Here is a 14,974-nt window from a genome sequence, read left to right on the forward strand (position 1 = left end):
CTCAGACCTCAGGAGAGGGAGATTACTTTAGAAGATTACACAACCTACTCAGATCTTAGCCCTTGTACACACGGTCGGAGATTCAGACGGAATGTGTCCGATCGGACCGTTTTGTTGAATATTCCAACTGTGTGTGGTCTCCATCGGACTGTTTCCATCAGAGTATCCGACGGACCAAGCTTTCCAACTTGTTGGTAAAATTTTCAGACAAAATGCTCCGATCGGACATACTCCGATCATGTGTAGAGAATTACGATCTGACAAAAAGCCACGCATGCTCGGATCAAATTCCTACACCAAAGCTATTGGCTACTAGCGTGAACGTAGTCCCGCCGTAACAAAATAACGTCATCACGTCGGATTTTCCGACAACTTTGTCCGACCGTGTGTATGCAACAGTTTCGGACAAAATCCGACGGATTTGGTTGTCGGAATGTCCGACCGTGTGTACAAGGGCTTAGAGGAGAAATTACCTGAGGAAATGACAAAGTCTGCTCAGATCTGAGTGCTCAGATAAAAAGTCCTATCTTCAGTTACTTCACAGCACCCTATGGTGCGTCCTGTGGTACCCATGCCATTTCATCTACTGCTTGGGACGCAAACTTGGCCAGCATGCTTTGCTGAGGCAATGGAGGCATCTAGTACACAGCAGCGGACCAAGCAGGAGAACAAGTGATGAATTGAACACCTTGTGCTGTTTCTGCAGTTGCCAAGAACAAAGAAGAGAAAAACTTTCTGCAGCTGCAAAAGAAAGTCAGAGACCCTACCAAGACCTTTCACTTGGCTATCCACTAACCAGGACACTCTGAGGTGAGAAACCGTGGGAGTCCAAGTCAGAAATATAGAAAAGTGAACAGTGGTACCAGAACCAGGCTGTCAGTTTGGGAGAGCTTCTGCCCACAGACCCAGGAGGACCCACACCTCATCACTAAATAGGAGCACCGAAACCAAGGATGAGCAGCGCTGGCAATGCTTTTACCCCAGATCTACCATCTGGATCTTCCTCTCCTGCCACATTCTGGACATCAGGACCAATAACAATCAGAGAATTCTTCTCAGCCTATTCAAGCTGGTGATATTGTACTAGATTGTAATATGTACTGATTTTTGTAGTCTCTCCATAAAATGTACCCGTCTTGGCCTCTGTATCGTTATCACTGGCATTTTCTCTACAAGGTTGTTACCCACTTGTCTTTTCTAGGGAAAGGTGTATAAGGTGATACACCTGCCTTAATACTCGCTCCCTCAGGCTTCCTCCTCATTGTGCAACCGATCCACCAAAGCCTGCATATTACCACTGACTCATGGTCCAGCAGGCATGGACAGGGACATTACCTTTCTTTCAAGGCGCACTGGTCAAGTCTGCTGGCAGCTGGGAAGGATGCAGGACAGGGTGCAGTATTGTTGGAACTTGTTCCACCATCACGCCTCCAAAATGGTAGTAGTGGGGATTCTGCCACACCTCTCTCCTCCATACCCTCCTCTTCTTCCTCTATGGCCTCTTCCTCTGCAGATTTCTCCTCTGAACCAGCGGTGCTCCGTAGGTGTTCAAAGAGCTACGCAAGCACTCAGGCAAAAAGATGCCATGCGGTGCTTGAGTTGGTCTGCTTACAGGACAGGAGCCACGCTGGGGCAGAGATTCTGTCAACTCTGCAGGAGCAGACTCAGGTGGTTGATGCCACGCCAGCTTCAGGCAGGAATGGTGGTTTCCTTCACCATCCACACTACATTCTCCGACAGATCTGCTTCACCATCCACACTACATTCTCCGACAGATCTCCTCCACCATCCACACTACATTCTCCGACAGCTCTCCCCCCACCATCCACACTACATTCTCCGACAGCTCTCCCCCCACCATCCACACTACATTCTCCGACAGCTCTCCACCACCATCCACACTACATTCTCCGAAAGCTCTCCTCCACCATCCACACTACATTCTCCGACAGCTCTCCTCCACCATCCACACTACATTCTCCGACAGCTCTCCTCCACCATCCACACTACATTCTCCGACAGCCCTCCTCCACCATCCCCACTACATTCTCCGACAGATCTCCTCCCACCATCCACACTACATTCTCCGACAGATCTCCTCCCACCATCCCCACTACATTCTCCGACAGATCTCCTCCCACCATCCACACTACATTCTCCGACAGATCTCCTCCCACCATCCCCATTACATTCTCCGACAGATCTCCTCTCACCATCCACACTACATTCTCCGACAGATCTCCTCCCACCATCCACACTACATTCTCCGACAGATCTCCTCCCACCATCCACACTACATTCTCCGACAGATCTCCTCCCACCATCCACACTACATTCTCCGACAGATCTCCTCCCACCATCCCCACTACATTCTCCGACAGATCTCCCACCATCCCAATTACATTCTCCGACAGATCTCTTCCCACCATCCCCACTACATTCTCCGACAGTTCTCCTCCACCATCCACACTACATTCTCCGACAGCTCTCCTCCCACCATCCACACTACATTCTCCGACAGCTCTCCTCCCACCATCCACACTACATTCTCCGACAGCTCTCCCCCCACCATCCACACTACATTCTCCGACAGCTCTCCCCCCACCATCCACACTACATTCTCCGACAGCTCTCCCCCCACCATCCACACTACATTCTCCGACAGCTCTCCTCCACCATCCACATTACATACTCCGACAGCTCTTCTCCACCATCCACACTACATTCTCCGACAGCTCTCCTCCACCCCCCACACTACATTCTCCGACAGCTCTCCTCCACCCCCCACACTACATTCTCAGACAGCTCTCCTCCACCACCCACACTACATTCTTCGACAGCTCTCCTCCACCATCCATTTTTTTTCTGATATATCTCTCCCTCCACTGCCTACACTGTACTCTGACAGCTCTTGTTCAACCACCTACATTGTGTTTTCTGGTTGCTCTCTTTCACCATACAAACCATGTTTTCTTTTACCTTAGTTCTCCACAAAGTGTTTTTTGCAGATTCGGTTAAAGACCAAAACTACACCGATAGTTTTTTTAGCAGTCTGTAAGAGGATATATTCTCACTGAGTGCCAGAGAAGGAAGTGTTCTTCGCACTGGCACCAATATAAGGGACATTCTTCCCACTGACCCCAACGTAAGGAACATTCTCACCATGGACACCAACGTAAGGAACATTCTCACCATGGACACCAACGCAAGGAACATTCTCACCATGGACACCAACGCAAGGAACATTCTCACCATGGACACCAACGCAAGGAACATTCTCGCCATGGACACCAATGATAATATTGTAAGTGGCATTCGTAGCACCTTCATGTATCCTTAGAATATCAGCTGACACTTGGAACTGCACCTTCTGGATTTTTCATCCCATTAACACACATTGTAAAATATTAAAGATGACTTCCAATGAACTGAGCACATTATGGTCATTTTTAGAAAAAGGTTACTCAGAACAGAATATTGTAAAGTCTAGAACTTTCTGGTTTATTTTAGAAAATCAGAAGTGATTAATATACAAGACAAACCTTCACTGAAATCTTGTATAATTGAAGTACAAATGTTATAAATGTTTTTAATAATGCATTGGCTAGACCAGTGTTCCTCAACTCCGGTCCCTAAGGCGCCCCAACAGGTCATGTTTTCAGGCTTTACATTACTTTGCACAGGTGATTTGATCAGTTTCACTGCCTTGGTAATTACCACAGCTGTTTTATCTGAGGGAAATCCTCAAAACATGACCTGTTGGGGCACCTTGAGGACTGGAGTTCAGAAACACTGGGCTAGACCAAAGAAAAGTCCGCTTTCTGTCAAAGTTGCCAGTGTGTTGCTTAAATATTGTCAGATTGTCCATGTTTTTCCACAGTTTAGTGTTATGGAAATGCCTGTACGAGTGTGGGGCCAAACCGTTTCTGTTGGGTTTAGGGATCATTTTACTGTAAATTTAATCCCTTGAAGCCTATGACTATCAAACTACACCCCTAACTGCCTTTTGCAACATCTCCAATAAATTGCAGGATTAGGGCTGTTGATAAGGTAGCACAGCCAGCCCTTCAGTACCGGTCCCAGACCCCATTACTTCGAAAGGGGGTTCCAGGCACCTGCCAAGTAGGAGGGCTGCCTGTATTGCTTTATTGCTGACACCGATCTTCTTGTAGCTCCCCCTGCAGTGCTGCCGGCTTCTACTTCTTCTCCTTCCCTCCAGCTGCACTGCAGGGGGATTGGTTCTAAGTATCTGCGCCCCCACCCCCTACCACCACTCTGATCACCCCCTGCTGTTGAGGCCCCTCTGTTGGCCTCCTTTCACCTGCTGGGTACCCTTTCCCTTGCAGCACTACCCGCTTCCCTCCTTCCGGAAGCTAAGGGGACACAGGGGGATCATTTATGGATGGAAGGCGGAGGCTGGTATATAAGTCCTATTTCGAGGGAAGAGTGACCCCTGAATGGCGCACATTCCATTCATAACGTCCTACAGAAATGAGTGGAGTGGCAACCTCAGCCTGGACTCCGACCAGGCCATGCACTGACGCGTTTCACTCTGCCCCCTAAGTTTAGCCATGGAGCTCTCTATGACACCAAGATCCCCATGACTAAGCTCTGGAGGGTTGGACGAAACGCATTGGAAGTGCGGCCTGGTTGGCGTCCAGGCTGAGGTTGCCACTCCACTCATTTCTGTAGGACACTATGAATGTGCAGCATTCAAGGGGTCACCCGTCTTCCCTTGAGCTATTGCAGGAGCCAGGACAGGCTTCAACCCCTGCTGGCACTCTGAGCAGCAGTCGCAGATGCACTGGTTTGCATACCACCCCCTTCTACTGAACCTAAGCGGCACACTAACCATTTACAGGTCATACTGTATATGTCCTATTTATCAACCCCTTCCTTTCCTGAAAGAACACAGAGAGTGATTGGTACCGATTGCTTCTGTGTTCATTCATCACTGAAGCGCAGTAAATTGTGTTTACTATTCTTCAGTTTGTGAAGGAACAGGAAGTCTTTGAGCACTTTGAAATCATTCATCTGAGGCTGTAGAGAAGGGGATGGTAGAATCTAGGTCGATTGACAGTTGTCCTATGGACTAAACAGATGAAACTGCTAATTGCAGCCATATATGTGTCAACATGTCCTCAGTGTGTGTGTGTACTCTGATGTCTAATTAGATTTCCTTTATATGTGAAACTTTTCCCGCACTCAGAACATATAAAAGGGCCCTCCTGATTGTGAGTCTTCTGATGCTTAAGAAGGCTTCCTTTCTCCAGAAAAGATTTCCCGCACTCCGAACACGTAAAAGGACGTTCACCCGTGTGTCTCCGTTGGTGTACAAGAAGTGCGCCTTTCTCAGTGAAACATTTCCCGCACTCTAAACACGCGAAAGGGCGCTCCCCCGTGTGAATTCTCTTGTGTGTAAGAAGGTTGGCTTTCTGAGTGAAACCCTTCCCGCAGTCTTGACAAGAAAAAGGGCGCTCGCCCGTGTGACTTCTCTGATGTCCAACCAGCTGTGCTTTCTCAAGGAAAGATTTCCCGCACTCTGAACAAGAGAAAAGCAACTCACTTTTGTGCCTTCTTTGGTGTCTAATAAGGCTCCCTTGCTGAGTGAAACATTTCCCACACTCTGAGCACGAAAAGGGACGCTCGCCGGTGTGCTTTCTCTGATGAGAAAGTAGTTTGGCTTCCACGGTAAAACGCTTCCCGCACTCTGAACAAGAGAAAGGCAACTCGCCTTTGTGAGTCTTTTGGTGTCTAATAAGACTCCCTTGCTGAGTGAAACATTTCCCACACTCCGAGCACGAAAATGGACGCTCACCTGTGTGAGTTCTTAGGTGTGATAGAAGTGAGCTTTTCTCAGTGAAACATTTCCCACACTCTGAGCATGAATGAGGATGATCACCGGTGTGCGTTCTCTGGTGCAACAGAAGTCTTTTTTCCTCAGGGAAACATTTCCCGCACTCTGAACATGGATAAGGATTCTCACTTTTGTGAGTTTTCTGGTGTATAAGAAGTTCTCTTTTCTCAGTGAAAGATTTCCCGCACTCTGAACATGAAAAGGTCACGCTGGTGTGAGACCTGAGATGTGCAAAAAGTTCAGATCTTGTTTTTAAAGATGCCCCACACCCCAAACATGAGACTGGACTCTCGCTTGCATTAACCATTTCATGGGTCAAAGAGGACTCCCCGGGATTAGATGGATCTGTAGATGTTTCTGCACTGTGAGAACTAAGCTGGACGTCTGAAGGAATAGTTTGTGATTGATCAGAAGATCCCTCAAGATTAGAGACATCCATTGATGTAGATGAATGGTGAGGTCTGGGGATATTTTGTGCATTGAGATTTACTTCTAGTGAAGTCGGTCTTATTCCGTCATCTTTTGAGTTCCACTCTGCAGATGATATAAGATGTCCCTCCGAGGAATTCCTGACATGGTGTCCATCTGTTGGAAAGCAATTTTTAAATAAATGTTGAACAGTTTCACAGAACTCTGGTATGGAATTGGGTGCAACTGTAAGGCCCCTTTCAGATGAGGCGGATTACGTTCCGATCAGCAGGGAATCCACTGACAGACCTCCTGATCGGAGCAGAGCGGGCGGATGACACATCGGTGTCCATTCAGTTTTCATTTTCAGCCCTGTCTGCTCTATGGGCGGCCGGGTGTAACCGGACTACCTTCCAATCCAAAGTCTGTTTACCTCCGCCTGTCCATAGGTGTACATGGACCATCCAATCAGGTCCGCCTGAAAAAACTGACAAGCGGACCTGATCGATTGACTCGTCTGAAAGGGGCTTAACACAAAAATATTAGTACAAAACAGATAAAGGGTCAATGGACATGGACATGGACCTCTCTTATGGTGTACAGTATCTCCTCCTCATTTGTTGGGAACATGACGTTATATTGAGGAATAGAGATGGAGCTTTCATATGGTGTACAGTATCTCCTCCTCATTTGTTGGGAACATGACATTATATTGAGGAATGGAGATGGAGCTTTCATATTGTGTACAGTATCTCCTCCTCATTTGTTGGGAACATGACGTTATATTGAGGAATGGAGATGGACCTTTCATATGGTGTACAGTATCTCCTCCTCATTGTTGGGAACATGACGTTATATTGGAGGAATGGAGATGGACCTTTCATATGGTGTACAGTATCTCCTCCTCATTTGTTGGGAACATAACGTTATATTGAGGAATGGAGATGGACCTTTCATATGGTGTACAGTATCTCCTCATTTGTTGGGAACATGACGTTATATTGAGGAATGGAGATGGACCTTTCATATGGTGTACAGTATCTCCTCCTCATTTGTTGGGAACATGACGTTATATTGAGGAATGAAGATGGACCTCTCTTATGGTGTACAGTATCTCCTCCTCATTTGTTGGGAACATGACATTATATTGAGGAATGGAGATGGACCTTTCATATGGTGTACAGTATCTCCTCCTCATTTGTTGGGAACATGACGTTATATTGGGGAATGGAGATGAACCTTTCATATGGTGTACAGTATCTCCTCCTCATTTGTTGGGAACATGACATTATATTGAGGAATGGAGATGGACCTTTCATATGGTGTACAGTATCTCCACCTCCACCTTTTTATAGGAACCTCAAGGAGCCATAAACAGTTGACCATCCCTCAATCATACATGCCTCACGGGAGTAAATAACCCCCAGCAACAATAGATCTCGCATGACAATAGATGCCGCAGAAGCCAACATCAATAGACTCTCCAGCACACCCCTTGCCATCACATAGAGTACATTCAGCGCTGGAGGTGCCCGAAATGCTTTCCCATGGGAAAAAAACTTATTTAAAGTCTTGACCCTTTGGGCATCTATTTACTTGATGCAACCTCATCCTTTATACAGTATGTTACAAAAAATGGGTATTATATTGGATTTTTGAGCACTAAAATTATTTTAGTGTTGTACCGTGCACCAATATCACGTGATATAAAAATTTTCAACTACCATTACTATATTAAAATATATGTTGGGTGGTTTTAACTAATCTTCAGGCGTAAAATGTACATTTAACATATGTAGAAATAATTAAAAAAAAGTAAAAATGAAAATATGAAGTTTATTACTTACTTGTGTCCATATGTAGAGAAGATCCCTCCTGTTCACTTTTCATAATCATCTCCCCCTCCTCCATAGACGGCTGACCTCCACTCACCAACATCTCTTCTTCTTCCTCTTTAATTTCAACTTTGATGACTTTCAGTTCTTCAATCTAAACCCCAAAGATGATAGGATACAATTGACCACTTGAGCCCCGGAAGGTTTTACCCCATATTTTTTGCTTTTTGGCATTGTGCTACTTTAACTGGCAGTCATGCATTTTTTTTTTATCTTGCACGCAAATAGTGCTTTCTTTTGGCGGTATTTGATCACCACTGAGGTTTTTATTTTTTGTGATATAAACAAGAAGGGCTGGACCCTTGATGTGAATTCTAGAAAGAAGTATGATAGAAGATTTCCCCTGGGTCTAGCGCTAAAATGTTTTTTTTAGCTAGTGTCATACATTGGATCTTAGCCTATTAGAACATTCACTCCAGAACACTACGGTGTTCACATGCTACTCCGGCATCAACTCTAGCTCCAGGTGTCAGCCTGGCCCGTGCAGACAGACACACATATCTAATATCTTCTTGCACCTTCTGTTCACTGGCAGCACAATGGTCTCCTTGGAAACATGGAGCCCCGACCATCAGTAAGCTTCCATATCATAAGGCCTGTGCACAACTGCACAATCAGCAAGTGTTGGTCACCATCAAAACATGGACCCAGGTTGGAGACTTCATCTCACCCAATGCTCTACAAAGCCTCCATGACCCAACAGGATTTGCCAGTCCTAGAGAGAAATCTGAAAGCTTAGTTTTCTCCTAGTAAGACACACATCCTGGAGCACCACATATATATATATATATATATATATATATATATATATATATATACACACACACACACACACACACAATCCTTTTCTCATAGCCATCAAAAGAATAATATGCTTCTTGCTGAAAGTAGAAGACTATTTTCAATTAATATATTTTAAGGAACCCTGCACTTAGGTGAAAATAAATACATTAGATCAACACGCAGAATACTCCCCTAAACCTTTATCAGACTTCAGAACAGCCCTGTTCCTGGTCTAGAGACATATTCAGGGGGCAACGGGTAGAATAAAGAATACGTATCTGCTCTCTACAGGGGAGCACAGGGGGAAGAGGAGAAACAAGGAGCAAGTATATCCTTCTGATCCTTTTTCGTTTACCTGATCATGGTGACAAATGGAGTGGTTATTCTTTTTGGAATCCCGGGAAGACAGAGGATGAGAACATCTCTCTGGTGGGTTTGTGTCACCGAATGGCTCCCTCTTGACACCCTTGGAGGGATCTATTTGTCCTTTTGAAAACTCCTCCATCACATCAACCTCATCATCCTCCTTTTTTATCTCTTCTTTAACTTTACATGAGATGGTGTGATCTTCCGGTGTGGAATCCCAGGAATACAGAGGACGGGGACATCTCTCTGGTGGGTTCCCATTACTGGATCCATCTGTAGGAAACACACACACACTGACTGAATACATTGTTTCTATGTGTTTATCAGATGATGGGGGATCTAGGTGGAGCCTCCGTACTGCTCTCTCCTTTACAATAAAGTCTCCTCTTACCCGGTGATGTGAGGGGCGGCTGATTGTCCATCATGACGTCCTTGTAGAGATCCTTGTGTCCTTCTAAATATTCTTCTATGGAGAAATAGACAGTGACATCCTGACACCTTATAGGAACCTGACACACACAATGATACAGTCACCATCCAGACACATCCCTTGTCTGTTACTGGATAATGTCCCAGAATTCCCGACACCGCTCACCTCTCCTGTCAGTAGATCAATGATCTTCTTGGTGACTTCTAGAATCTTCTTGGCACTGGTTACCTCTGTTGTCAGGCAGTGAGGTGGAGGCACTGTGATGGGCGATGTCCTGTGAAGACAGATGCTGAGTGTTAATGGATCATCTATCTATAATTTTGTGTAGAGAGAGAAATTTAAAGTCACAACAAGCTACCCAGAATCCTTCAAATCTATTTATTTTGGTCTGTGTTTAGATCCAAGTGTTTTAGTTTTGAATGCAGTAGAAAAGGACCTTCACTCCTATCGTTTTTTTTTTTGCCCTGGCTGGGGAGATTCATCATCTCCATTTGTCCTGGTGACTATTGTAGCCAGGACTTAAAGTGAGAGAAAATAGTAAAGGTTGCATTGTCACTGGAGCAGGAATAGAGGGAAGTCTTCCAATGGGGAAACCGTGTTCAGCTGTGAGCACTTTCCTGAAACAAGCACCTGCAAGAGGAATGCAGGGGGAGGCAGGCGTGTCAGGCTCTGAGTTCCACTTGCCATTGCTTGTTTCAGGAAAGTGTTCACAACCCAGACAAGACACACCTATGAATCAGCCGTCTCCTTCAAGGCTGTTGTCAGATTGGCCACAGCAGGATTGAAAGGGGGCAGGTCAAACCTCATAACTATGGTTAGAAAGCATTTAGAAACATGGCTCCAATTGGGAACAGAACTGTAAAAAATTACAACGATAGATACTTCTTCAAAGAGATTGCCTCTTACTTCTAAAGGGTCGCACACACTATAAGAAAATTGGGGCGAACATTTTCGTCCGAGGAACGATTGTACGATTTTCTGATGGTGTGTACACAACTTTCGACAGCCGATTCCTGCATTCCGAACAGACAAACTCCAAAATTCCGAACAGAACAAACTATTTTATTTTAATGTGTACCGTTTTCGTACGAGAAAAATTAAAGAAAGACCGCGCATTATCAGAAGCAATAAACAAAACAAAAAAATCCTTTGTTGTATGAGGATTTTCATACACTATTTCCTTCCTTGATTCTGACTTGCTATGAAACAAAGGAAATTGGATGATCGTTCATCCGAATTTCATATAGTCTGTACCCCACTCTAGTGACTATGGAGGAAGAGGACGGACACGGCAGGGGGTTTACTGAGTGTAAATATAAAATAAGATCTTATTACCTCCTCTGCTGCCAGCTCCAGCAATGTCTCTTCTCTACTTCCTCCCAACTCACCTTTCATCCGGAACTTCCTGTTTATACTTCGACATCACTTCCTGTCTACACCTTATATCACTTCCTGTCCGTGCGATCCACTCACAATAGTTAGATCACCACATAGTTGTGATTTAAAAACTGCATCCTTTGTTATAGTCGATTTCATTTCTTCTCTCTTCTGCCACCTTCTCCCTTGATGTTGTACATATTATATTAAAAACAAATATTACAAAGCAATTAAAACTGAATCAATAAAATCATGAAAAGATATATGAAAAACAATCATTTGATCTTTTTAAAGCAACAGATCCATGTCCCCGTATACCTGTGTGTGACATGACACCGTCTTCCCATATATTTTTTAATATTATTTATTATTATAATGTCTATCTATTTTTCTTTATTCTGCTATTCATCTATTTTAGGTAATTTTTAGCCATATACTGCTCCTCACCTCTGCCTTCTGTTGCTGAGCTAAGGAAGAGTCAACCCTTACTTGTGTTTGGCCCCGGTGTGGTGGAAAACAACCCCCCCCCCCCCCCCGGGTGCCTTAGGAGCAGCACTAGCACAACTGACACTTACCTCCCCACCCCACGGAGCAGCACTAACACACACACACACCACCACCCACTGTCCTTACTCTGGATGTGAGAACAGCAGTCAGATGTCACCCCCTTCCAGCGTGGCGGACTCGGGAAAAGCTGCTCCAGTGTCCTCTCCTGGAGCAGCTTCCGATGTGTCTCCTCTCTGCTCTTTCCAGCTGGCCAATCAGGAAACAGGTTTCATACCTGCTTCCCAATTGGCTAGGAGGAGGATCAGTGTTGTAACAGCAAATTTTCATTCGCTGTTGCAACACACCTGGGTGGGCTCCAGGCGCAATGCTCTGCGTTCCGAGACCATCCTATTTTGAAGCCTATTTGAGCCGCAGTAATTCATATGCCCAGTGAACCAAAAGGGGACAGACACATGAATAGTGGGTGGCCATGGCGGTTGTGGATAGATTTATGCTATGTATGAATCTAAAATGAGCTGGGCACCGATGTCTACGGCACAGGCGCACTTTAGAAACGGCGAGCGTGCCATTTCTAAAGGAGATCGTGCTGCGACTGGCGGCTCCTGTGCGCATGAGTGACATCATCACGGCTCTGTCCGATCACAGCGCTGGATTAGCGATACCCAGAAGGAAGATGGACGCTTCATGGAAGAGGGGACAGTGGTGACATCACAGGCTTCGGTTTCAGGTAAGTGACACATAATGGGCTACTATGCGATGCATAGTAACCCATTATGCTTTACTGGGAAACAAAGAGGAAGTAACACCCATCGGGGTTTACTTCCTCTTTAACCTCAGAAGATCACACAACCTGCTCAGACCTCAGAGGAGATATTAGTATTACCTCAGAAGATCACACAACCTGCTCAGCCCTCGGAGGAGATATTACCTCAGAAGATCACACAACCTGCTCAGCCCTCAGAAGAGAGATTACTTTGGAAAATCACACAATCTACTCAGACCTCAAAGAAAAAAATTACCTCAGGAACTCACACAGCCTGCTCAGGCCTTAGGCTTCATGTACACGGGACGTTTTTACAACCTCTCCTGAACAATTTAACTTGACAGAAAGTAACCCATGTTTAAAACGTCTTGCCACATTTACATGCTGCGTTTTTGTAAATTACTTTTTATTGAGTTTTATGACAACAGTAACCCGCATAGGCGGAAACAGGCGGAAACAGACACTGGTTACAAAGTAAAAACATCCCAGTGTAAAACCATAAAATGGAGAACTCCCCCCCCCCCCCTGCAAAAAACAAAAACACAACCCCACAATCAAATACAAAAGGGGTAATAACCCAGCCCTGGTACAGTCTTGCCTAGACAGATATGCCCACCACAATACCCTCCGGCCGGAGGTGTGATTTACAGCAATTCCGTGACTCTCGCTCTATCATACAGGAACCTCTAGGTATATGAATAGGCCATCTATTGAGAAAATCCTTACATTGTCTCCAGCTAGTTTACATGCATTTAGTCGCGTGGCATTTTGCCATGTTTACATGCGTTTAGTCGAGGCTTACCACGTTTAGACCCGTTTAACGTCGGAAACGTCAGTGCTGAACACATTTTTTTGCCTTCAAAAAAGGCCTATAAATGCAACTGCCTAAAAACAATGGTAAACGAACCTGCGTACATGGACACATGAGATAACATTGAAAAAAAGTGTCCAACTATCTCTGAACATCAGTTTAGCAGCAGCAGTGTACATGGCGCCTTAGGGGGAAAAAATTACCTCAGGAAATCACATTGCCTGCTCAGATCTCAGATGAGAGATTACCTCAGAAAATTACACAACCTGCTCAAACCTCTTGGGGGGAAAGATTACTTCAGGAAATCAAAAAACCTGCTCAGACCCCAGGGGAAAAGATTACCTCAGGAAATACACAGACTGCTCAAACCCCAGGGGAAAAAAAACTTACCTCAGGAAATCCTACAGCCTGCATAGACCTCAGAGGAGAGATTACCTCAGGAAATTACACATTTTACTCAGACTTCAGAGGAGAGAGATTACCACAATTAATCTCACAGCCTGCTCAAACCTCAGGAGGAGAGAATACCTCGGAGATCAAAAAGCCTGCTCAGACCTCAGGGGAGGGAGATTACTTTAGAAGATCACATAACCTACTCAGATCTTAGAGGAGAAATTACCTCAGGAACCTACAAAGTCTGCTCAGACCTGAGTGCTCAGATAAAAAGTCCTATCTTCAGTTACTTCACAGCACCCTATGGTGCATGCTGTACCCATGACATTTCATCTACTGCCTGGGATGCCAACTTGGCCAGCATGCTTTGCTGAGGCAGTGGAGGCATCTAGTAGACAGCAGCGGACCAAGCAGGAGAACAAGTGATGAATTGAACACCTTGTGTTGTTTCTGCGGTTGCCAAGAACAAAGAAGAAGAGAAAAACGTACTGCAACTGCGAAAGAAAGAGACCATACCCAGATCTTTCACTCGGCTATACACTAACCAGGAGACTCCGAGGTAAGAAACCGTGGGAGTCCATGTCAGAAATATAGAAAAGTGAACAGTGGTACCAGAACCAGGCTGTCAGATTGTGAGAGCATCTGCCCACAGACCCAGCAGGACCCACACCTCATCACTAAATAGGAGCACTGAAACCAAGTATTGAGCAGCGCTGGCAATGCTTTTACCCCAAAGCTACCATCTGGATCTCCCTCTCGTGTCACATTCCGGACATCAGGACCAATAACAATCAGTGAATGCTTCTCAGCCTATTTGAGCTGGTGATATTGTACTAGATTGTAATAATGTATTGATTTTTGTAGTCTCTCCATAAACTGTACCCGTCTTGGCCTCTGTATCGTTATAACTGGTAATTTCTTTGCAAAGCTGTTACCCGCTTGTCTTTTCTAAGGAAAGATGTATAAGGTGATACACCTGCCTTAATACTCGCTCCCTCAGGCTTCCTCCTCATTGTGCAACCGATCCACCAAAGCCTTTTCTGTTCACTGCCTGATGGGTCACAGCTGAAGTCATCCATGACTAAGCTGGACAGTGGCTTGACATCAGCACTGATACTTTGTCCCAGCTAGTTTCGTCCAAACGGACATTCTTAAGAGGACATCCTTGACCATGCTGGAGTGCTGGTTCTGCATTATACAGCAGGACACTGAGGGCCCTTTTCCAAACTGGAGTGGAGGAGAGTGCCAAAGGCCAAAAGAGGAAGGAATAATGTATGTACTGTGTATCACCTTATTGATGATCCCCTAAGCAAAGCAAGCACTTACTTCTTGCACTAGGGAGAGGTACTCAATTCAAGGGTAAAAATTTAGCATCTTAGAGAAA

General features: G+C 45.2%; 1 protein-coding gene and 1 long non-coding RNA gene across 2 annotated transcripts in view; both read right to left on the reverse strand.

Moving 5' to 3' along the window:
* Nucleotides 1–3,477: 3,477 nt before the first annotated feature.
* Nucleotides 3,478–14,974, reverse strand: part of LOC143955216 (uncharacterized) — a 155,717-nt gene continuing 144,220 nt past the window's right edge. Inside the window, exon 25 of the mRNA XM_077465300.1 lies at nt 3,478–5,818. Coding sequence (XP_077321426.1) covers nt 5,142–5,818 — 677 coding nt within the window. The 3' untranslated portion in view covers nt 3,478–5,141. The remainder of the gene's footprint in view (nt 5,819–14,974) is intronic.
* LOC143956414 (uncharacterized) lies at nt 9,607–11,615 on the reverse strand. Its single transcript, XR_013269913.1, has 3 exons — nt 11,075–11,615; nt 9,905–10,013; nt 9,607–9,775 (listed from the first exon to the last, which is right to left on the reverse strand). It is a non-coding gene; the product is annotated as an uncharacterized LOC143956414 (long non-coding RNA).

The sequence above is a fragment of the Lithobates pipiens genome, unplaced genomic scaffold (assembly GCF_037356315.1).
Source record: "Lithobates pipiens isolate NorthernLeopardFrog02 unplaced genomic scaffold, aLitPip1_a1.2 Scaffold_35, whole genome shotgun sequence".
NCBI lineage: Eukaryota > Metazoa > Chordata > Amphibia > Anura > Ranidae > Lithobates > Lithobates pipiens.